General features: G+C 40.9%; 1 protein-coding gene across 2 annotated transcripts in view; it reads right to left on the reverse strand.

Moving 5' to 3' along the window:
- Positions 1–23,618, reverse strand: part of RTRAF (RNA transcription, translation and transport factor) — a 92,077-nt gene extending 68,459 nt beyond the window's left edge. Inside the window, exons 1-2 of one of the 2 annotated variants that reach the window (XM_069208634.1) lie at positions 23,402–23,618; positions 581–705 (exon numbers count right to left, since the gene is read on the reverse strand). In XM_069208634.1, the coding sequence (XP_069064735.1) occupies positions 581–705; positions 23,402–23,462 (186 nt within the window). In that variant the 5' untranslated portion in view covers positions 23,463–23,618. The remainder of the gene's footprint in view (positions 1–580; positions 706–23,401) is intronic. The other variant, XM_069208635.1, reaches the window with a different exon arrangement.
- Positions 23,619–25,621: the final 2,003 nt, after the last annotated feature.

A 25,621-nucleotide genomic window follows, 5' to 3' on the forward strand; every position in this document is an offset into this window, starting at 1 on the left:
TATGAAACCCGTGTTTAGACAAGGGGGTTAATTCCAAGTGTAAGTTAACTTCTCACTTGAAATCCAATAGTCTGAGTGAGGGCACCATCAAGTAGAGACACACAGAACCCCTTAATAGCCTGAAATACAATATATTTTGGTGAAGACGGCCTTACTAGCCCATGAGATCATTTGGTTGATTAAACAGTAAGCAAGTGTTTTGCTATTTTAAAAGCTCTGGGTGTGAAGGACATGAATTAAAGGAAAGGCAGTGAGACAATTCACATTTTACGCACATACAGAGCCTTTAGGATACAAAAATTCACTCAAGAACTTAAGTTATCTGTGCCTCAAACAGTATATCTATTGCGAGCAACCTGTTGCAGATTACTTTCTATTAAACAGAAAGAATGTTGTGCACATAGGCTATCTACAGCACCAAGAAGCTATTGTGCTATGTAACTCCCAGAAGACAGGAAAGAACTACAATGAATGGTAATGCATTCTAAAAGGCCTCCATTCTTTCTCATGTACTGAGTCCAATTATAAACAGTCTAAACTTAAAAGCACTACACTTTAAAGACATAATGCTTCACCGTACCTTTTCATAGTGATTGGGCCATTCACTGCTGTTTATGTTTCTTAAATTTCCTCGTTCTTCAATCTTGTAGTGTCTGATTTTCTGATCTTCGAGCCAGACCAAGAAGTTTCTAAATTCCGTTTCATCTGTTAAATAGAGAGAATATTTAGCAAATATCTGCAGTAGCCAGTCATCCTCAACAGAAATTGGCTGAGATTGGAGGAGTTAGGGCAAATTTATGTATATACACATAGTAGAGGACACTGTAAAATTGACAAGCTGAGTGCGCTTAAGAGAGTTAACATATGACAGAATCAATTACTTCATACTAAAAGGGTATTAGTAAGAAGGACAACATTTTATGTGGCAACTCTCAAAACGCTGTTCTGGACCAAAAAAGATAGAAAGCCTTTCTAATACTTCATGTAAGGGATACCAAAAAACTTTTAATAAATAGTTCAATATCAAATTCTGCAGAAGATGAAAAATTTCAGGTTGTCCATTTCGAGTACCATGGAAATAATCACAGATATTTCGGCTCCCGGGAGTACAGATACTGTGGTTATTGGGCATTTATAAAACAGCTTCCCTATACATGTTTAGCACTCATTATTAAATGACGTGGATATTCCCCATAGTCTTTGGCTCCAGAGTGTTAAAATGTGTATTGTGGTAGACTTGACACAGATTTTGCATCACTTTACAAAATGCACAAGGATGGTGCAGCATCCCACGTGTGGTGTGATTTGCTGTAGTACAGGCACTGCTTAGAACATTTTGTAATGAGGCAGACAGACAAGGTAACAGAACGGCAGAAATAACAGAACCAGGTGATGGAGATGAAACTCTTTATGGCACAAGAAGGGGAAATTAAATATATTTTATAGAATAAACAATACTAAATTGTACATTATAAAGGAGAATGCAAACCAGTGAGAGGTTCTATAATCATCTAGAGGTAGAAGGCCAAAGGCAGAGTTCATTTATTAAGTCAAGGAACTCCCCTTTGACTTGCATTATTCTTTTAAAGTACAGCAGAGTACTTTATTCCTATTCCTTACAACACACAAGCACACCTTTACTCTCCCCAAAAAGGCTTAAATATATGGTGTTTTGCTCTTTCAAAAGAAATAATTGTACAGTTGAAGATATATAAAATAAATGCAGAGTAAATCGAATATTAAAACACCTATATTTAGTTAGTAATCTGCAAAAACCTACTGTAAGCAATTCAATTTAAAGCACTTAAAAAAACAACTGTGGCTTTGCGTTAGTAGTAACATCCAGAAAGAGGCTTTCTGTGTAGTAAACTGTTGCATACCGTAAACACACTCCTGTCTACATTTTAAGTCTATTAAATGCTCATTTCAGGAGAACATTGCTCAGAAAAACAGAAAAGCTATTTTTTGTTTTCATTGTTTAAACAGCAGTTCTTATACTGATATTTAACCGGTCTTGTGGTCAGGCAGCCAACATTAGCACATCATAACTTAAATGTAATAGGTTATTACAAGACAGTAGCTACATCATCCTCTTATTAAGGGCGACCAGTGTTGACACACCTAGACAAATAAGAACACTGGAGACATGTTGTCATAGGTATATTGCACACTTCTGTGAAGTACAAAAGTAAGGAAGAAAAACAGCAGACATTCTTAAAACTGCCTAATAGCAGCAGCCATAATTTAGCCTACTTCAGGAGTGGGACCTACTCTACTAGTGAAAAATGGATAGGAGTGGGTGATAAATTCAACTCTGCTGGTGGGATTTTAGCCACTCGGTGTTCCACTTCAAATGCAGAGATCCAACCAAATTCTGCCAACCACTGTGTGGTGGAGTTTTTTCTTGTACGTGGCTCACCAACAGTAAGTTGAGGAGTGAGAATTGGCATCTCTTAGTGCAATTTTTGGACGCAAGGAGGGCACCCGGTGAGATTGTATCACCGCGAACAGACACATGCAGTGGTGACCGTTCACAGTGAGAAAGCTGCCACTGGAGTAGAAAATATACTTGAGCACCAGAAACATCAACTCCAGCGGCAGCTTTCTCTGGGACACCACATGGCGCTGATTTTTCAGCATGGATTAATCTCCCAGGGCTAAAAATTGGAGTGAGCACTACCAAGTGCCTATTTCCGACCATTCGCAGAACTCCATGGAGTTTTCAGGTAACTCTGTGAGTTCCGCCCACCCCTAGCAGGAACACTTTGACTTCAAGTAATGAAGATTAATGATAAGGAATCAACCCTTAAACCCCTCTGCCCCTTGCTTCCCCCATATATCTTTAGTAACGCCAGGTTGGACCTAAGGCAAGTTGGATCAGCAGAAAACACAAGAGCAAAGTGTTTACTTATGTCATGAGATTTAGCAAACATCTTTGCTGAAACAGGCTCCTTTACAGGTGTAAACCTAATTTTGCATTCTTGTCCTTAGCAAATCATTAGCATGTGAAACCTGTGTGACTTTGCAGTTCCAAACCTTTTTTTACCTTCTTTGTATGAAAATGTATATGCAAGCAGGCCACATTACTTCCTCTTGTGGATCGCCTACTATTACTTATAGATCTGAAATGGTGCAATTTTTTATTTGCGTTCTTAAAAAGGGCCTTGTATGTTGGACCACATGCCTGCTGAGAATTGCTGAACTAATCAAACAATACAAAGCCTGCATTCTTGTAAGAAAAAGTGAGATTTCAAACCAGCATTCCGGGCAGAGCAAGAAAATCATGATACTGTTGGTGCCTGGAAATTTGCAGCAGCTCCACCCAAAAACAGACATATTTGAGAAAGTGCAAGCAATGAACAGTTACCCTTACTGACATCCGTGTTCTGCTAGTCTTTTTAGCATGTTTGAAGTGATGTCATATGGCACTGGATAACTAATAAAGTGATAGCCCTCAAAACATCAATCCTGTTTCTCAAAGACAAGGTACATTAGCGAATGAAATGGTACTTTAAGGAGATGCTTAGTAAGCTCAGCACTTTCTCATCAGAATGCTGCTGTTTCAAATTATGATTAAGTTATGCGGCTATTGAGTAGAGCTATAGCAGAGATGTGTCATCAATCACCAATGCCAAAGTGCTGTCTTGTTTACAGTTTCTTCATGTGAAAGGGTTGGTAACATACCACCGGACAGTTAAAAAACCATCAGAATATTTAAGATAAATCTTCTGTACATCCACCACAGTTTAAATGTTTAATTTACCCGTTTTATGAATGGGTAACTTGTGACTAAGCCATTTCACAGCGCTGGTGAGTTGAGAAAATACAATCCCCATCCTGGGTGACTCACAGTTGGATGTAGTAAAAAGGATCAAAGTTTTCATATTATTACCAAAACTACCACATGTGGGGGGTCTAAATGCTCTCATGGGGGGGGCAAGATTGTGGTGGATTAAGATGCTTTTCTTTATTTTTTTCCTGAACTTTGAAAAGCTTGGTGGACCGCTCTGATGGCAAAGCCAGGGCTCAAAAAATCTACTCGATCACTGCATCGAGCTATTTTCAGATTCCACTCGACCCTTCTGGCAAGTGGACAAAGAAGAGGTGTTCTGTTCAGTCAGAAAATGAATTAGCAATTAAGATGCCTTTAAATCCTATTCTTGTAACATTTGCTCTGTGTTCAGAGACAGAGGTCAAAAGTCAGTTTGTCTTCTTGCAATGCAAATATTTTTCCTTGCGACTGCAGAGTTCCAGGATTTTGTATGGTGAACTGTCTGACCTAAGTGAAGTGAAAGGCTTTTGGTATCAGTTTTTTTCCTAAGACACAACATTTATATAACTAAGTCAACTTTACAAACATCTCAAAATATATTTAAGTAGCTGTGAAAGACCATTTGTTTGTACTTCTGTGTGATGAAAAACTTTACTTGGTGATGTGTAAATGTTTTCTGAAACCCAATTTTCACAGACTGTTGTTAATATATTATATAGTTTTATCAGTAAAGCTGCAAGTTAGTGGGAAGGTTTTTTGGACATTTCTTTTAAATTTACTGTCTGTAAATGACAGTGCGCTACCACATCATGCTTTAATAATATATTTATTAAAAGTGAGTGTTTAAACATAAACAGAGAAACACTCCTGCCCTGAGGGCAAAGCTATTAGTAAACTAAGGGGCAAGTCATGCATGGATCATGTGTACCATATTTGTGGGTAGATTTATTATACATGGAGCAAACGTTTAGTGTATTTAATGAAACAAAAGAGGATTTCTTTTACAGCAGAAATGCTGAACTGAAATATTTGAAAGTGCACTCATGTGAGAATGAGGAAAACGGAAACTGTAAAATACAATATTTGCCTAGGATCACACAATTTGAGACTCATTTCCGGATCAAGTACATTACAGTTAGATCGAGTAGATTATTCAAGCTACTCAACCTGCAGGTCTAGTAACATGTTTATGATTTTTCGAGGCCTGAAAGCCTTCTATTGCTCAGCTCCCAAAATCCAAATTGATCTGCCTCCTACTTTCTTACATTTAAATCTGTCCATTACAAGCAGGGTTACCTTGCTAGATATCAGATTGCTGCTGCATAGACAATTTAGTACCGGAGATTTGATGTAAAGATAGTGCAGAGACAAACATTATTCTCCATGATCTTCGGAGCCAGTGAAAGTCTATGATAGCAGAATGATATGGCATAATTTATGTTCAGACAGAAATGAGCTGCTTAAGTGTTACAGTCTTTGCAGTTTCAAAATTTCCGTCTTTGAGTCACCAACATAGTTGATGTTTTAGTAAATCAGTCACAAAAACAGAACTGACCAGTTCGATATTGTGGTGTGCCTGCTGTATAGCAAGAATCCTTCTCAGAAACATGATACAGAAATAGTATTTGTGGTCACTGTTGTAATTTGGCGGCTAAAGGAAATTTATCATGAAGTCATGATTCAAGGTTTGCCAAGCAGCTAACCATCAGTGAACTTCCAACGGCACATACCTTTTAAAAACTATCTTATTGAAGCCTTCCATAAATACTGATTCCCTGCATACCACAATGTGCCAAAGACACATAGTTGCCAATGCACTGCCCTCCTCAATAAGCCATCCCTATTACCACACCAACATACATATTAAAACTACTAAGTACAAGTTAGCTTTAGCATACAACATGTATATGTGCATATTATTGCATCAAGCCTGCACATTTGCCTAACAATGCCACTGAAGAGAGTAATCTGCTCAGGCCAGGCAAAGGACAACTAGGTGGAAAGAAACAGAGGTCTAAGTCCTTTACACATTCATTCTTACAGACACACAAAAGCTGATCTTTAATTCCCCCCCCAAAAATGGAAAGGTTTACCGCCCTCTAAAAGCACTGTCTTTTTTTGGCTCTCCCACGGCAAGGACTGTGCAAATCCCTATAATTAGGATCCCTTGCCTGCATCATGCGTGGCACATGTAGAAAGAGCTATTGCTTGTTGCATACTTTGTGAATGGTGTTTATTTGGATCCCCTGCAACTGCAGTACAAGATAGCATCCTTCCTTTGCGAAGCTTTTGTTGCCAGGATGTCTTCTCCAGAATGTGTTTTACATTGTGGGTTGGGGGATGTAACTAATTTTTTTCTTCAGAATAGGCATTCCCCTTTCTGAGTAAAGCCACTCCATCCCCCTATTCCTATGGTGTTGATGGGTATCTATGCAAGGAAAACAGATAGGGAGGTCAGTCAAAGCTGTATCCAATTATCACCTGGACCATTCTGTGACAAAAAAGAAAGCTTAGTTGCATGCACAATGTACTGGACTGCAAAGCATGGCGGCATCGACCCAATAAAAGCACAGTTGACTGTTGATTCTGCTAGTAGAACTCTACATCGCTGCCTTTTTTTTTTTTTTTAGACAAGACTAACCGTTTCCCATTCCTCATCACAATCTCCTAAGACCCAAGAATTGTGCCTTCACTCACTGGAGTGGGGTTAGTTCTGTTATCTGGACGCAGAGTTGTCTTGATTCTAGAACCATCCAAACCAGCTTTCTAGCCCAAGTTACCAACATATTTCAGACCCTCATGATTCTGGAATACAGAGGGATAGGCCATCTGAACTCTGCTGTTATAGGGCTTAAAATCAATGATGAAACAATCCAGGCTATGTCTACCTATAGGTACTGACATTGTGGGTTTCTCTCACAAGGTCTTGTTTTTTATTTCCCACAATGCTGTCTTGCTTAGTGAATCTGGAAACACCTTAATTTGTGTCCATGTATGGATGCACTGTTGTAAACATTTTCACTTCTTAATGTGATTGATCCCTTGTATTATTTATTTGACTTATATTGGTCATACTTTTGTATTTATTGATCATTTTTCTATTTCAACTTTTACTCTCTGGTTATTTTTATGTTGCCTACAGTGTAGTTTTCCTTGGTAGCAGTCTTAATTCAGACTAACCGTGTCATAAGGGGCAATTTATTTTTGTAGGCCACTCGCAAGACTCAGCATTCTGTATAGTTTTGACGCAATCATAGGTTTAGCTCAAAAACGCTAGCTTTATTTCCAGATTGCAACGTCCTTCTGTGCCTCCATCCTGCTCAGAGACTTAGCCCACTGAGGAGTCCCCCCAATGTCTTGTTTTCTTCTGGCTGGGCTGCATAAGCAGGTTTTTCACCTCTTTGAACATGCAGCATTCCGTAAATGGTGGTCAACTTCACCCTTTTGATTAGTTCCAAAGTTCTTTAACCGTGCATGGTAAGTTTTCCCATGTGCTTTACTCCCTATCTCCTGTTATGTCCTAGCTAATTGAATTGGCTTTCATGTTTTATTTCACTTTAATGCTCAATACTGTGATTTTTATTTAGAAACTTCTTTCTGTCCTTGATGGTGTGCCAGGCGTCACTTCTTCGCCTCCAGCCTTTGGTAGTTTTTCTCACCTGGTCTGTTTTTTTGGTGTTGCTTGGCTGTGTCTTTTGCTGTGCCTATTTTTTTTATTTCCTTACTCTTCTAAGCCCTTATAGGTATCATTGGTGCCTCCGGTCAAGATCTATCTCTGTATATTTAATTATGTGTCCTTCAAAAGAAATCTCTAGGTAAGCCCTATTTCAGATTTGATATTTATTTCTATAGGCCATGTCCTTTTTCTTCCACACTATTGTATTGTATTGTATTGTATTGTATTGTATTGTAATAGTATTTATATAGCGCTTACTACCCCTGACGAGGCGTCGAAGCACTTTTCGGTGAGTTGCACGCTACTCTGGAACCCAACAAGAATTAGTGATGGATTAGTATTGGGAAAAATGAGTACAGTTTTAGTATTAGGAGTTAATTTGAGCCGTGGATATGAGAGTTTGTTAGTTAGATTGACTGGAGTAATGGAGAGGTGGAGGTGGAAAGAAATCCTGAAGTGTTAATTGGGAGTATATCCTTCATTTACTCAACCCAAAGGCTTGGGATGAGTTAAGGGGGATGGAAGAGGGAAGAGTCTGTGGAAGGGTTAGGGAGAGCATAGTAGCAGGGTGAGATAAATGAGGGAGAATTTAGTAGGGTTGTGTGGGAGGTCATGGTAGTAGAGTGAGGTTTGGTGAGTTAGATGTGGAAGCGGAGGGAAGAGCTTAGGCAGAATTATTTAGGAGATGAAAGTAGTAGAAAGGATTTGGGATGAGTCAGAGTGGGAATGGAGGATAGTTTGATAGAGACATGACATATGATGATGGGTAGATAAGTGTGATAAGATGAGAGCAGGAATTCATAGATATCTAGTATAATAACAACCCACCCAGGAGCCATGCAATGATCCACAAACATGCCAAGCACAGAAACATATATATATATATATATATATATATATATATATATACATACACACATACACACACATACAAACACACATGAATACACACACATATGCACAGACAATACATAATTAGAACCATGTGTAAATATACTTAGTCAAACAGGTTTAAAGAGTGTGTGTGTATTGTAATGATATAGTAGCGATACACATTTTCTAAAGAACTATACATAACTAGAAATATACAAATAATCAGAAAAAATAGTTATCAACATAGGCATATGCAGTCCATAGTTGTTTGAATATGGTGGTTATGAAGGAAAGAGCCAACTCTTGAGTAGTTTTCTGAAGACAAAAAAGTTATCTGTGGGCTCTTATAGTTGGGGGTAATGAATTCCATAGTTTGGCTGCTTGAACGGAGAAGGATGTACCACCTATAGTCTTTTTCTTGTATGGTGGTGTTCTAAGGCGGGGTGCCAATCTTGAGCGGAGGTTTCTTTGTTGGATGTATTTGGTTATTTTGTTTCTGATAAAAAGTGGTCCTGTTCCATGTATAGCTTTGTGGGTGATACAAAGCAGCTTGAAAGTGCATCTTCTGGCAACGGGTAACCAGTGTAGTGTTCTCAAGGCAGGGGAGATGTAGGCTTGCGGCTTTACATTTAATAGTAGCCTGGCTGCGGAATTCTGGATACTTTGTAGTTTTTTTTCCATAATAGATAGAGATGATACATGGTAGAGGCCATTGGCATAATCCAGTTTGGATAGTACAAGCGAGATAGTAGCTTGCACCTTGTGTGGAAATCAGAGGTAGGAGAAGATGAGTCGTAAAGTCTTCAAGGTGATGAAGCTTGTTCATACTAATTTGTCCACTTGGGCATTCATAGTTAACTTGGAATCCATGGTGATTACTAGGTTTTTAACTTCCTTGGATAATTGAGGAGGTGGTCCGAGATCATCAGGCCAGACGCACAGAGCGTCATAATTTTTCCAGTCACCACATATGAGTATTTCTGTTTTGGAGGTATTTAGTTTGAGATGACTCCAGGTCATCCACTGATCAACGGCTCTGAGGCAACTGAAGATTTGTGAGTTTTCAATGTTTTTGGGGCATTCTAAATTAAGTAGTATTTGTGTGTCATCTGCATAGTTGTAGCGTGTGAGATGGAAATCATTGATCAGTTCTGGTAAAGATATCATGTAGATGTTGAAAAGCAAAGATGAGATGATTGATCCTTGGGGGACCCCTGCTTTTGTGAGGTAGGGTTCGGACGAGAAGGGAGGCGAGTGGATGATATTAGATCTTTTTTGAAGATTGGAAGTAATCCAGTTGAGAGCAATCCCTTGTATGCCGGCTTTGTGGAGTCTTTGAATTAGGGTGTCATGGTCAACCGTATCAAAGGCAGCCGAGAGGTCCAAGAGAAGTAGTGCAGCAACTCCATTGCGGTCGACTGTGTTTTTAAGATCATACCAGATTGCTATGAGTGCCGATTCATGGGCGGAATCCAGTTTGAAAGTCTGAAAGTATAGAATTGTCTTCAATGAATTGTGACATCTGGGCGAATACTGCTCTTTCTATCAATTTGCCCAGGAAAGGCCCATTTGTGATTGGTCTGGAATTGTTGGGGTCTTGCGGGTCTAGGTTTGTTTTCTTTAATAACGGTCGTATGTATGTCTTTTTCAGGTCTACAGGAAAAGTTCCTGAAGTTAAAGAGTTGTTGATGATTCTTCTTCCAGGTGTGGCAGCAGAAGTAGATAGAAGAATGTTCTTGAAGATTTGTGGTGGGCAAGGCTTAGAAGGGCAACCGGAAGGTCTGCTTGCTTTGACCAAATGCATAAACTTACCTTGGGATATTTGTTTGAAGGACAAAGAGGTTGGGTTGCTTTATTCTTAGAGGGTATTTTAGGAAAGGTGTTGGTACTGATGCTTTTCTTCTGTTTTAAATAGGAGTCCAATGTGTCTGCCTTTGTTCTGTAGTGAATTGCCAACTTGTTTGTAAAATCTTGAGTAGTGGGATGACTTCCTTCCGTACATGTAGGTTTTCGAAATTCGTTGAGAATTTTATAAAATTCCTTGGTTGTAGATTGAGCATTTTGAATTCTGTCTGAGTAGTACCTTTTTTTAGCTTTTTTGATTGATGATTTGTATATTCTGTTAAGTTTGTGTAGCTGCAGTTTGTCTGGACTGTTGTTTGTTTTGAGCCAGGTCCGCTGCAACTTTCTGTTTTGTTGCTTTATCTTTTTAAGTTCTGTGTTTCTCTAAGGTGTTGGTTTTCTTTTGTCGTGTTTAGTTTTTCTGAGTGGTATTAGGATATCAAAAGCTTCCTGTAGCCACTCAAAGTTTTGGCACAGAATTAATTGTATCTAGATCTGTGTTGGCTGTTAGTTGGGTTTCTAAGCCATCCAAATTGAGTTTGCTCCATGCCGATAGGTGCATGTATGTAAGTAGTTGTGGGGTGTGTTAATTTGTGGAGTTGTGTCTCGGAAAGTTATCAAATGGTGGTCTGACCAAGTGATTGGCGTGATGCTATGAATAGTAACTAGTTAAGGCTTGGCAAAAATGACATTTAGGATGTGTCCAGCGATGTGTGTGGGATTGTGTACAATCTGATGTAGGTTCAATGCGACTACGCCAGTGGTGATAGCTTTTGGATGGGGCATATTGGGTTTGTCAAACCAAATGTTTAGATCCCCAAGAATGCAAAGGTTGGAGTATAGTGTAATAAGGTTTGAGACTGTGTCTAGAAAAGCATCTGGGACTGTGGAGTTGTTAGGTGGAGGTCTGTAAAGGAGGAGAAAGTTACAGGAGGAAGTTGGAGTAGGGTGGCATCTGGTAAGGAGGGCTTCACAACCTTGTATGGAGATGTTGTCTGTTTTACTGAGGTTCAATGCCTGTTTGAATATAATAGCTAGTCCACCTCCTCTCTTGCCTATACGGTTTTGTGTGATGGTTTGATAGCCTGGAGGAACGGCTTCATGCAACACTGGGGCCATGTCATCTCCCAACCAGGATTCAGTAATGAATAGTAAGTCAGGTCGTGTGTCTGTGAGCAGGTCGTAGATGTGGTGCTTGTTTTTTGAGAGTGATCAAGCATTTATGAGCTGGCAGTTTAGAAAAGCTGTGTTGGTGGTAGTGTTGTTTTGTTTAAGAGAAGGGTAAGTAGTATAATATGAGCTTGAAGCAGGAGTGTTGCTAGTTGTGATAACTGTTTGAGGCTCACAACAGTCTTGCTTTTCAATATAGTGTTCCTCTTCCAGCAGGTGAAGGAGGCATTTTGTTGGGTCTGTGTGTGTGGGTGGTGGACTTGGTGGCTGAGACAGCCATGAAGAGTGTACTGTTTTTTGTAGGGTAGTCTTATTATTTAATAGGCAAGGGGATACGAGGTTGCTAAGAGTGGCATGTTTATTTTGTTTGCGTTTTTTTAGTGTGGCTGGAGTATGGGTTAGGGGTGGTAGAGGAGCATGTGGATCATGATGTAAGGCTCTAAATTGTGCAGTGGAGGAGAGGCGAGTGAATGAAAGTTGCTGGGTTGGGGTGCTTGTGGTAGGTGTTTGTGAAGAGTGAGAAAGTAGGGGTGAAGATAGGATGGAATTGGTATTCTTTGTGTAGTCCTGAGGGTGGGAGTGGGTATGACGATAAGTGTAATGTAAGTTTGTGTTGATTTGATGTGCTGATGTGTGTGGTCTATTGTTTTTGTGGAATAGTGAGAGGGGATATTGGTGTAGTTGTTTTGGTGAGGGACTTGTATGCGAGTTAGTGCTGGAATTTGAGTGTTAGATGGGGTGCTGATGTGTTTTGGAGATGAATGTACGAGGTGTGTAAGAGGTGATGGATGTGTGTCAGGGGAGTTAGTGTTAGTTGTGATGACTGGAAGAGGTAATGTGTGTGGTGGAGTGAAATGTGGGGATTGTATGGTTGTGTGTAATTGGTGAAGAGAGGGGAAGAGTGTTTGTAGATGGTGTGTTTGAAGGCAGAGTTTGGGCATTGTTATGACAGGTGGCCTGTGTGGAGCAAACAGCGGATAGTGTTGTTGATTAGTATGAGCAGAGTGTGTGTATCTGGAAGGCTGAGACTGAGAGAAATGTATACTGTAGTTTTGTGTTGTGTGGGTGATGGCAGGTTGCGTTAGTGGGAGTGGACAGAGTAGTGTTTGCTGTGAGAATGAAGGTGTTTGACTGTTGTAGTTGTGGAGGATATGTGTATGTGTGTTGTATAAAGGGTACTGTGTTGGGTGATGGGACATTGCAATCTGTCTGCGGTCAGCTTGTGATGCATGACATGTGATGCATGGATGTCTTTGTAGAATATGTGTTTGCATGTTGAGGGATGTGTAGGGGCTGAAACCATTCCTGGTCAATGGGGAATTGGGCAGCATTTCTGGCCCTAGTCCCTACCTGTCCTGATCAGGCCCAAACAGGCAACTGCCCTTGCCCTCTCCGGCCCGGGCTGAGATGCCCTGAGTCCTAGGCTCAAATAGCCCTACTGGCCAATAAGAAGCTGTTCGTAACCCTAGCCAATCCAATTTCAAGCCCTGATTCAAACAACTAATGGGAGACCCAGCCCTAATCACCAATCATAGCCCTATTCCTGACCACCAATCACAGCCCCAGCCCTAAAACCAGCAACCAATCAGAATCCCAGCCCTATCCACCAATCACAGCCCTAGAACCAACAGCCAACCAGAATCTCAGCTCTATCCACCAACCACAGCCCTAGGACTAGCAGCCAATCAGACTCTCAGCCCTATCCACCACTCACAGCCCTAGAACCAACAGCCAATCAGAATCTCAGCCCTATCCACCAATCACAGCCCTAGAACCAACAGCCAATCAGATTCTCAGCCCTATCCACCAATCATAACCCCAGCCCTGGAGCCAGCAACCAATGGAAAGACCATCTCCCAACAACCTATCACAACATATGCAACAACCAATAGGAACTTTTATAAGGAGCAAGTTAACTGAAGTCCAGTCCCTGTGGGCAGGGAGAAAGGCAGCTGCTTCTCTATTCAGAATCTCCTTGGATACAGACAGGCTGAATCCACGCTTCCAAGCTTGCAGAGTCTACTTTCCAGGTAAGGGAGAGATTTTTTTTTTTTTATTTTTTTTTTTTTAAACAAACACACAATGGAATATTGCTGGTTGCGCACTCTGAAATCGGGCTTTTTTAAAGGCAAAAAAACAGGGGAGCAGACAGTTTTTAAACACAATTTAAATCACAGAAACAGATTAAAACAGTCTCCTCAAAACACACTCTGCAACATGTATTTAGCCTTTTTACTTAGAAGAAAAAAGGGTTTGGGAGTCTATGTGCCACAAACTAGCAAGGAAATTCACATATATTGCTGCAGATTCTTTACCTGTGAATTCTCTCCAGGCATCAGACTGGATCTGGAAGATTTTCATGAGCAGTACCCCTACATGTAAGCAGGTGGCTTCTACTGGCTGTGAGTCCGTCAGTGCCTGTGCTGGAAATGACACTGCGGGTCATATATACGCATCACCCGGGCACACCGACGACTGTTTCTTTATAACTTTCCATGTGTGCAGAGATGCCCACGTTGCCACCTGACAGATTTCCAACTCCAGAACTCCAGATGCTACCGCACTGGTGGCAGCATTAGCTTGGGTAGAATGAGCGTTCAAACCCTCAGGGGGTTGCTTTTTGGCCAGTGCGCACCAGTTCTTAATGCAGATTATGACCCAACAGGAGATGGTCAGCTTCGACAATGCCCAACCATTCTTCGCACCCACATACCCTACAAAGAGTTGGGCATCCACCCTGGACTCTTTTGTACAATCAAGGTAGAACGCCAATGCTCTTTTTGCAGTAGAGTCTCTCCTCTTCCTTACAAGGATGTGGGGGTACAGAAATAGGTAAGGTGATGGATTGACCCACATGAAAGGGTGTAACCACTTTTAAGCAGAAAAGAGGGCCTAGTGCAAAGCACCATTTTGTCAGGATAGATAAAAAGGTAGGGCTAATTAGATAAGGCCTGAAGCTCACTCTGTCTGTGGGCAGATGCAATGGCCACAAGGTAGGCTGTTTTCAATGTGAGAAGTCTAAGAGTACAATTGTGGAGGGGCACGAAAGGAGAGCACATCAAAAAAGTCAGACCCAAATTCAAATCCCACTGGGGTATAATGGATGGAGGAAAAAGATGTAAGACCTTTGAGGAACCTATGTACAATAGGAGACTTAAACAAGGAAGGCTTATCCGGCAACCATAAGAGCGCCCAGAGCAGAGCCCTGTTGGGCAAGAGAAAGCATGAACAACAGGACATCAGTGAGAGGGGCAGAATGGGGGGTGGGGGCAACAGACTTGTCTGTGCACCATGCCACAAATTTCTTCCAAAGACAGGCGTATATCATTTTGGTGGCGTGACATCTGGCTGCCAGGATTACGTTACAGACTTCGGGAGGAAGGTCAAAGACTGTCAACTGCTGCAACTCAATCTCCACGCAAGAAGGCAGAGAATGGACAGCTTCCAGTGAAGAACTTTCCTCTGCTGCTGCAACAGAAGATACTCCTAAAGGGGTGACCTGTCTTTTCTTTTGCACGTTGCTCTTTCTAAATGTCTTTTGACACTCTGTCCCTGTGATGGTCCTGGTCAAGTAAAACATAGGAGCTTAAACATTAATGTAATTCCCTAATGGAGACTGCCTTAGTTAGTTGAATATCTATCTCTCAGCCTCAGTTGTTTAAGGGACCACTTAGCATGAATTGCTTCTTCAGTGAAGCCTATATCTTTTTCATGTTTTCCTTAATTTTTGCACCTTAAGTTTCACCAATCCTTCACTGCGTTGTCACATTCTTTGCACTGCACTGTTGCTATTCATTGAGACTCTGCTGCAAAAGTCTCAATTTATTTATTCATTTTTACATTTGTGACTCATAAATCTCAGTTTGTTCTTTCACTCTCTGTGTTGTGGGCATTGGCTTATTTAATAATTTGTATTTCTTTATCACTTTGCCTACCTTTGTCCCTCCTTCTCTTATAACCTTAATCGCATTTTACTTGTTTAATTCAATTGATTTTATTTGGGTTGCTGTATACATTTTAAATATTTCAAATTATGCGCTGTCAACTTGGCGCGTCTCCGACCCTCTCCACAGCTGTCTCGTGAGGAAGATGCGCCTGCAATGAAGTTGCGCACCTTTGTTCAAAGTCCTCCTATTGGCTGCCTACTGAGGAACATGCCTTGGTAATCCGCTGTCCCGTGCCTCTTGAGGAAGACGGGTCGACAAACAAGCTTTGCGCCTTTACTCAACAGCTGCACCCTTTACATATCATGGATGTGGAATTCCTATCGCCCGACCCCCGGGACATCTTGTTTGGTGTCAAGGGCAACAAGTTTTTATGTTTACTTTGTCCTTGGGACAAGTAGGCCCAACCCTCTGCAGCACAAACCCTTTGGTTGCCTGTTTACAGAGAGTGGAACTCTCTGCAGATGAGGTAATGTGTTTCCAATAGTTAATGCTGTTCGAACTTGTATTTATGGTTCATTATTTGAAAGCCTTCATTATTAGGGTGAGTGCTGTAAATAAATGTTTTAAAGGTCACACTTCACTACTGACGTTGGTTCCAGTACAAAAAGAAAAATGTGTATACACATGTTTGAAAAGTTTAGGCTATGAGGCTAAGTATAATGCTCCCAGAATGCTCTCTGATTAGATGCAAATGAAGTGTCATTTAGTAAAATGTTTTGATGCATGCTAGTATTTCCCAAAAATATTTCTAATGGAAAATCAGTGTAACCATTTTCAACACGATTATGGGAAGCATGAAAATAAACAAACACTGACAAAGCCAACTGATCTGATATATTTTTATAAGTCTTTTAGTTTCATCAATGCGTGTCTTGTTTTGACATGGCTTTTGTAACACTTTATTGTTGTGGGAGCTACCAGGCCCTCAACATTGTAACAAACACTGGCAAAAAAAAAAAAAAACGTTTTTGAACTCTAAAAGCACACGTTGCCACCAGTGGCATAACAAAGGCCCCGCAGCCGCCCTCCAGGGGGCCCCTTCAGCACAGCACCTGCCTTGAGTGAGTCTGGATAGGGGGCTCCTCCATGTTCTTTGCAAAGGGGCACCCTCCAGTTTCGTAACGTCACTGATTGCCACTGTAGTTCCTGACACTGAACAAAACTACTTTGTGTGCCAATATGCTCCTTGTGGAAGAGCAGAATGCAATCACTCACAGTAAAGCCAGCCAAAAGAGAGAGAAATAGAAGTTTAATAAAAACAAAATGTCTTTGTTAACACCAGACCTAATTAGGGACCAAGACCCACATGTAGGTAGCTTTTTGCATGTCGCAAACAGCGACTTTTGCTGTGTGCGACGTGCAAAAAGCACATTGCGATGTACAAAACCCAGTTTTGCGATTCGGTAACCTGGTTACCGAATCGCAAAACGGGTTTGCGACTCGCAATTAGGAAGGGGTGTTCCCTTCCTAATTGCGACTTGCAGTGCAATGTAGGATTGTTCTGCGAACGCGGGCGCAAACCAATCGCAGTTTGCACCCATTTCAAATGGGTGCTAACACTTTCGCAAAAGGGAAGGGGTCCCCATGGGACCCCTTCCCCATTGTGAATGTCACTGTAAGCATTTTTTCAGAGCAGGCAGTGGTCCTAAGGACCACTGCCTGCTCTGAAAAAATGAAACGAAAACGTTTCTTTTTTCGTTTTTGTAATGCATCTTGTTTTCCTTTAAGGAAAACGGGCTGCATTACAAAAAAAAAAAAAATGCTTTTTTGAAAAGCAGTCATAGACATGGTGGTCTGATGTCTCCAGCAGGCCACCATCCCTGTGAGGGCCGCCATTCGTAAGGGGGTCGCAAATTGCGACCCACCTCATGATTATTCATGAGGTGGGCATTTGCGAAGCCCTTGCGAATGTAGGATGGTGTCAGGGACACCATCCTACATTCGGATTTGCGACTCGCAAATTGCGACTCGCTCTGACTCACAATTTGCGGGTCGCAAATCTGAACCTACCTACATGTGGCCCCAGATTCCTAAAGAAAGTCACAAAAGTGCACCCATGGTATATGTCGTACCCCTATAAAATATTTGTGAACTGTATTTTAGCATGGGTAAATACGCATGTGTAGATTTGCTCATGTGAAAATCTATTGAACATTTGCAAGTTCATTTTCCCTCCAGCCACTTTCTTCCCAACCCTGGAAGAAGTTCTAATTCTGCCATTGTCAGGAGTAAATGTCCAACCTTTCTTATTATGGGAAAATATTAGAGAGAAGCTGGTGAAAATCTTTAAAACATGCAGGTTAGTAGGTTTGCAGACTCAAAGGCATTCCAGCCCTGGAACTATTGCTTACTGCATCCTCCAGCCCCAGTATGCAGATCTGCAGAAAGGTGGCAACATAAGGAAATTGCTACAGTAGGGATTAAACTGCAAGTATTCAAGACCTACTATGGTAGTAGCCCTGGCATAATCAGAGAGGTTGTTATCAGAGCTCTTATATAATGAGATTGCTGCCGTAATTTGGCGCCACACTACATGGCACCAAAGGGACAAGTAGATCATTTTACAGGACAAGTAGATTTGAGAAGCAACCTGTCCCCTGGACAAGTAGATATTTTAATAAATTCCACACCCCTGCATATGGCAGCACGCTCTTACTAGTGCAGTGATCCACCGTCCTGACTGAAGCGCATTCCACGGAGACACACCGCTTAGTGATATTCTTCTGATGTCTCCTACTGTCAATGCTCATTCTCCCAACTGCTACATTGCTTAGAGGAAAGTCTCTCACGCCTCTTTAGCGGCCGATTGTCTTCCTCCAATACATGTCAGTTACCTTTTCCTTTGAAGGAGAATACCTTAGACTCCAAAATCCTGAAGATTTTGACAGTTGTATTCCTTTCACTTTTACTGCCTAAGGCTATTTTAATTCCTTCACTGAGATCCATCATATTTTCATACCTATTATCTCTTTGCTTACATAGTAATGTATTTTTACTATTCCCTTTGTTAATAAGTTACCCGATTTGTTTAAGTGACTGAAAGCCAGTTAGAGCAGAGATTAGAAGAGAAACTTGAGGGGGTGGTTAGCAAGGCATTAGGTCAGCTGATGGGGTTGTTAAATGATGCCATTAGCAAGATATTTGGGGTCTTATCTAAAAAAAAAAAAAAAAGAAAAAAGAAAAGAAAAGGACAGGGTTTCTAAACCGGTCCCAGAATGCTTGTTTCCAGTCAAGGGAGGACCTGGCCTCGCAGTTTGGACTGGACTGTTACCATGGGGAACAGGGTCAAGACTGATTTTCATATGGCTTGGTCCAAACTGGAGTGGCATAGTGAGCAAAAGAACAATGAATTTAACACAGATCTGTGACTGGGGGTGTTTTGAAAAGTTTCACCACTCCGTCCATCATCTTGTTGTGTTGACGTAGAATGGCACAGCAATTTTCGGGAAAGATCCTGAGTTAGTGATACAATCACATCAGAGTTTAGAAGGATGGGGAGCGAGATGTGGGAATTCATCAACGGGTGGACGTTTGTCAGTTCAAGAAAGGAAATTACACATCAATTGCTTAGAATTGTTAGCAGGTTTGTTTGTAATACATTGCTTTACCCGTGGAATGATGAAGTGTTGTGTAATGCTCCGTATAGACAATGTGTCTGCAGTGAGCTGCGTCAACACGTTGGGTGGTACTCATTCGAAAGCTTTAGCAAATCTACCAAAAGACTTTTGGAGTTCTTGTCTGAACTAGAATATTTCCGAAGTGACAGAACATATTCCTGGTCTAAGCAATGGTGTGGTGGATTTGTCTTCCAGGAATTTCAAAGATTTGAGCAACTGGAAGTTGAAACAGGAAATATTCCTGAGTATTTATGAGAGGTGGGGTCCTTTTGGTGTACATCTCTTTGCGAACAGACTGAATTCACAAACTCTGAAGTTCTTCAGTTGGAGGCCAGACCCAGATACTTGGGGAATAGATGCCTTCCTACAAGACTGAAAGGGTCTAGCTCCTTATGCCTTCCCTCCATTTGCTACGAAATCCAGAGTGCTTCTCTAATTATGCAAATGCGGAGGAACGGCTGTGTTAATAACCCCAATTTGGAGGTCACAGGTGTGGTTCCCAATGTTAATGGAAAAGATCATAGACTTTCCTACTTTCACAAAAGTCATCATAGGACCGGAATGAGAGTATAACCCTTTAATAGAACAGAGACTATTTGACTTGATGGCCTGGAACACTTCAGGAGACAGTGAGAAATCACAGGTCTTTCAGCAAAAGCTTTCAATCTCATATCAGAGTCCTGGACATCATGAATCAGGAAGGCATTTAGACTGGCTTGGAAAAACTGAGATCATTGGTGTGTTCAACTGAATTATGATCCCGTTTCAAGGGATATAGCCCAGGTGAATAATTACTTAACTGAGTTATTTGGATCAGGTTTGTGTTATAGTTCGGTAAAAGTCTACAGTTCAACAATAGTTGCTGCCTATTCTTTAGTAGATGCTGTGTCTGTAGGGCAAAATATTCTTACTAAAAAGATTATGCGTAGTATGGGAGTCCTCAATCCTCCTATTCCCAAGTACTCTTTTTTGTGGGCTGTTGGTCAGTTATTACGGGTGTTAGTAAGTTGTGGTGGTAACTCTACCCTATCTCTCAAACATATTTCTTTTAAATTGACAATTTTATTTTGTCAAGTATCCTTCAGAAGAACTCTTGATATAAGGGCTTTGTACATTACAAATAGAGATTATCAGCCAGCGGGAGTTTGTTTTTACATAAGGAGAACAAAAACAGATCTACATCTATTTTCTACTCTTATTTTGTATTGAATGAGAGACTTTGTGTGGTTAAATGTTTGAATGGGTAGGTGAATAGAACTGAAAGTTTGAGAAACAATGTTGCTCAATTACTCATTTCAGTTTGGAGCACATTCAGTTAGGGGTGCATCAGCTTCGAAGGCTTTTATCATGGGTGGTAGTCTGCAAGATATTTCAAGAGCTGCAGATTGGTCGAACGTTCAAAGCCTGCTATTTTCAACCAGTTGTGAATGCTAATGATAATGTTTTAACAGCACTTTAAACTTGCATAATGTTAGCCTCCCTGTCATGCCATAAAATGTAGATTTTCCACAGCCTGGTGGGTGGGAAATCTGGATTTTATGAAAGACACAGAGGCTATGATTATCCCACCTCTTTTAAAACCAACCTGATAAATTATTAATTTTTCCTTTCAGACTAAAAGATTTTCCTGAAATCTTAATTTGGTTCGTCGAGGATGGTGAGTTGGATTCCATATTCTTTGTTTCAAATGTTATCTTGTTAGCAGCATTTAAAGAAGGGAGATGGCTGGTGATTGCTGGCCTGTACAGTTTATTGGAATGTTAATGATGTTCTAAATCAGGGGCCTCCAACCTTCTCTGTAGCAAGAGCTACTTCTGATCGGTGAAAATCACTGTGAGCTACTGAAAGATAAATAAGTTGTGCATTATTACCAGACACCCTCATGCTCAGCTTCAGTGACTATAAACCTGATGTCCATAGAGCCAGATTCTATGGTTTGAACAAAATACTTTGACTAAGGGCTGCCATGTTTGTCAGTGAGAGAGTAGTCTTTGGGGATGTATGAACATGTGTGTTTATGAACGGGATATATGTGCATGGGTAACAGAGACTGTGTTGCATGTACTTGTGGCACAGGACATACCTTTTGCGGCACCGTTACATGTATAACACAAACATATAACCGTTATTTTTTTAAATTGGAGAAATGTGGAACATTTTTCTGCACTTTAATTGTCTCCCATTTAAAAAATGACTGTATTTTTCAGTTACAAATATGGTCAGTGCTCCACTGGACACAAGATACCTGCTGTTTGTAAATGCAACACTGGAAAAAAAATGAGAAAAATAAAATAAAAAAAGTTAACTTATCATTAGGTAACTTTTCATTTTAATTTTCTCTGATTTAAAACCACTGAGAAACATAATTTTGTTCCCACCTCCAATACTGAGCTAACAAGGACTTTTATTTAGGAGTTAAATAGCTTAGTGCTTCAGTTCTTCACCTCTGGGACCTGGATCACAAATCTGACACTAGCACTGCTCCTTATCAGGCCCTTCTATCTGCAGCCTGATGATAATAATGTTAAATATATACTAAGTTACCTGAACTGTAAAATAAAAAATGTGACCCTCTGCTTATTTAAAAATGGACTCCAGGCTCTGAGCTACTCTGAAGGCATCTGGAAGCTACTGGTAGCTTGCAATAGACGGGTTGGAGACACCTGTTCTATGTTCTCTCTATTGTTGCTGCTTTGAGCAGGCAATAAAAGGTGATTGTATAATCCTAGTCTACCTGTCTTTAATAAAATTCAGATTCTCTGGCCATCAGACTGTGTAAAGTCTAAATTTTTCTCTAAAATACCAAAAACCTCAGCAGCTAAGACTTAACACCACTGTAATGTCCATTATGCGCCCAATGTTGGACCAGATAAAAGAATTAGAGCAGAAGTCTTTGTATCTGAATCTACTGCATAAACTGGAAAGCCGAACAGGAGTTTTGCAAGAAACAAGATACTTGCTGAGTCACAAAGATCCCAGAGTCACTATGAGAATTGCCCTAAAAGATAATAGTGGCAATTTGGCTAATGTTATAGGATATTTGGTGTGAAGCACATAAAAGCTATAAAAATGATTGGGGTTGTATTTTGGCCCCAGATAGTATAGTACCTGGTTATTTGGTTTTAGGTGCTAATTAAAGCATTAACTTTTCTACTTAACAACATTTAATACAAGTCTGTTTCTTCTTGAAAAATAAAGCAATACCTGGACTATAGAATTAATGATTCTTTACTGTGCCATACTGTATCTGTGCATGTATAGCTCCTAGCATCATCTCTTAGACAAAACCTTTACTAATCGCCTTGCAAACTACAGTCAAAAGCCCGAAGAGATTAACTTGGTTATCGAACTGAAGAGCAACAGTACTGTGACAATAGGTAAACAACAGTAAACCACAACATTCACAAAGCACACTTGCTAATACTGCTTCAAGCCACGAGAAAGGACTTCACACTCAAAACGGCTCAATATATCAAAGCAGATAGTAAAAACTGAAGAAACATACCCATCATCCTCTTGCCTCAAAAATGCAGGTGAAGTCTGGATTTTAATAAGGTAATTCCATTAATGTTAATGGGGAGTGACGGATGATATAGGATAGAAAAGCGGGTGACTCCAGTAATCTAGGACGGCATTTTGTTTGTCAGGTAGATAAACAGAAGTAAAATGGGGATGAGATGAAAGGCATGAAGAAACACCAGGATATTTCAGCTTAATTTAAGACACGTGAAAGTGGTTCATGTTAAACTGATTCTTAAGGAGACTTAAGGTTGTTTAAAAAATATCAGTTTGAGGGGGTCAATGCTGGCAAAATAGCTAATTTAAGTGTAGGTCGAGGTCTATTCATTTAGGAATAATACTGCCAGCTAATATTACGTGCACCTAAAGGGACAGGTAAGGATATCATTATAAATACAAGGTGAATATGCGTTTAAGAGAGATCAAGAGATTGCAGAGCACTCAATAGTCGATGGTCAAAGCCCGTTTTTCTTACGTAATCCAGGTTTTTTGGCATTCCGGGGCATGTAATCCTGATTTTGTAGTGGTATAAACTGTAACACAACTGCCAGAATTCTAGACAAAGACCTGGGCCACAGGACCTACAGCCGACTGGACCAGGGAAACTTCAAAACCCTGTGTTGGTATCCTATTACTTTCAATAATTTGGTGGGTAAATATTACCACTTATACGAAACATGACGGCCGGGAAATATTAATCATATTTCGTTCTATTTCAGTAATGGTTATGGGAGTAATCTGACTCAATATAAAAGATTTGGAGAAATGGCAGAGGCATTTACAGCTGTTACTAAAAGGTAGACGATCCTCCATGCAGCCCTGCCACATGCAGAGTGCGGAGAGGTGAGTTCCCGAAGCTGTGCCCACTCAGTCGTGGCCGCAGGTAGACAGCTAACATCGGGGAGACATGGCCTAACCGGGGTCACCTTGCTTTATGACATAGCAGCTGATACTTCTCCACCCCTTCCTCCTACTGCGGTCTCACCTTTGCAGTTGAACCCCGATGGGTTGTGGTAATCCAAAGCCTGAAGCTTTCGGCGAAACATGATCGGACTTAAGCGACCTGTTCACTGGGATCACCGGCCACTGACACCGGAGAGCTTGGTGGTTTGACACACGTTGGAGGCCCAGTGCCTGTTTAGAAAAGGAAACTTGAACACACAATCATAGAAGAACCCTGTTGCTCCTTAACATGGCGGCCATTTTACAACAGCATCTACTTCATATATCCAAATAGAAAGTGGATCTTTAAATTAACAATTGCGCGGTAAGGAATTCAAACTCCATTTGCTATGTTATTCGATTGCAATGCTCTCATTTGTTGTTGGTATATCTGTATGTATTTTACGAATAGTGCAAAACTATTTCGTTCATAACATTATTTCATTTTTCATTACACATTATTTTACCAGTATATTTTATTTAGACCAATTTCCGGAATTATTGTTTGGAACCTAGAAGGGCGCGCTCATTTATCACAAGATAGTCAGCTTTCTATCACCGTTGTTGGCGTTAACCAAGGCGCAATCAACGTCGTGTACATTTTCTATTTCCATGCCCATGAACGCCACATTGCTTTCCAGAGCTACCCAATCAAAGCTTCCGATTTCCTCCAATCAGCACTTAGCACAGACGCCAATTTAACGAGAGAGACTGTATTTAACCCCTTCGCTGCCAGGCCTTTTCCCCCTCCTGTGCCGGGCCTTTTTTTGCCTATTTGGGGCAGTTCGCGCTTAGGCCCTCATAACTTTTTGTCCACATAAGCTAACCAAGCCAAATTTGCGTCCTTTTTTTCCAACATCCTAGGGATTCTAGAGGTACCCAGACTTTGTGGGTTCCCTTGAAGGAGGCCAAGAAATTGGCCAAAATACAGTGAAAATTTCGTTTTTTTAAAAAAAATTGGAAAAAGTGGCTGCAGAAGAAGGCTTGTGGTTTTTCCCCTGAAAATGGCATCAACAAAGGGTTTGCGGTGCTAAACTCAGCAGCTTCCCAGCTTTCAGGAACAGGCAGACTTGAATCAGAAAACCCAATTTTTCAACACAATTTTGGCATTTTACTGGGGCATACCCCATTTGTGCAATTTTTTGTGCTTTCAGCCTCCTTCCAGTCAGTGACAGGAATGGTCATGAAACCAATGCTGGATCCCAGAAACCTAAACATTTCTGAAAAGTAGACATAATTCTGAATTCAGCAAGGGGTCATTTGTGTAGATCCTACAAGGGTTTCCTACAGAAAATAACAGCTGAAAAAGAAAAATATTGAAATTGAGGTGAAAAAAACATCAATTTTTCTCTACGTTTTACTCTGTAACTTTTCCCTGCAATGTCAGATTATCGAAAGCAATATACCGTTACGTCTGCTGGACTCCTCTGGTTGCGGGGATATATAGGGTTTGTAGGTTCATCAAGAACCCGAGGAACCCAGAGCCAATAAATGAGCTGCACCCTGCAGTGCGTTTTCATTCTATACCGGGTATACAGCAATTCATTTGCTGAAATATAAGGAGTAAAAAATTGCTATCAAGAAAACCTTTGCATTTCCAAAAAGGGCACAAGATAAGGTGTTGAGGAGCAGTGGTTATTTGCACATCTCTGAATTCCGGGGTGACCATAGTAGCACGTGAATTACAGGGAATTTCTCAAATAGATGTCTTTTTTACACACACTCCTATATTTGGAAGGAAAAAATGTAGAGAAAGACAAGGGGCAATAGTACTTGTTTTGCTAATCTATGTTCCCCCAAGTCTCCCGATAAAAATGGTACCTCACTTGTGTGGGTAGGCCTAGCACCCGAGACAGGATATGCCCCAAAACACAACGTGGACACATCACAGAAAACAGAGCTGTTTTTAGCAAAGTGACTACCTGTAGATTTTGGCCTCTAGCTCAGCCGCCACCTAGGGAAACCTACCAAACCTGTGCATTTCTGAAAACTAGAGACCTAGGGGAATCCAAGGAGGGGTGACTTGTGTGGCTCGGACCAGGTCCTGTTACCCAGAATCCTTTGCAAACCTCAAAATTTGGCTAAAAAAACACATGTTCCTCACATTTCTGTGGCAGAAAGTTCTGGAATCTGAGAGGAGCCACAAATTTCCTTCCACCCAGCGTTCCCCTACGTCTCCCGATAAAAATGATACCTCACTTGTGTGGGTAGGCCTAGCACCCGCGACAGGATATGCCCCAAAACACAACGTGGACACATCACA

This window comes from Pleurodeles waltl, chromosome 9, assembly GCF_031143425.1.
Source record: "Pleurodeles waltl isolate 20211129_DDA chromosome 9, aPleWal1.hap1.20221129, whole genome shotgun sequence".
Lineage (NCBI taxonomy): Eukaryota > Metazoa > Chordata > Amphibia > Caudata > Salamandridae > Pleurodeles > Pleurodeles waltl.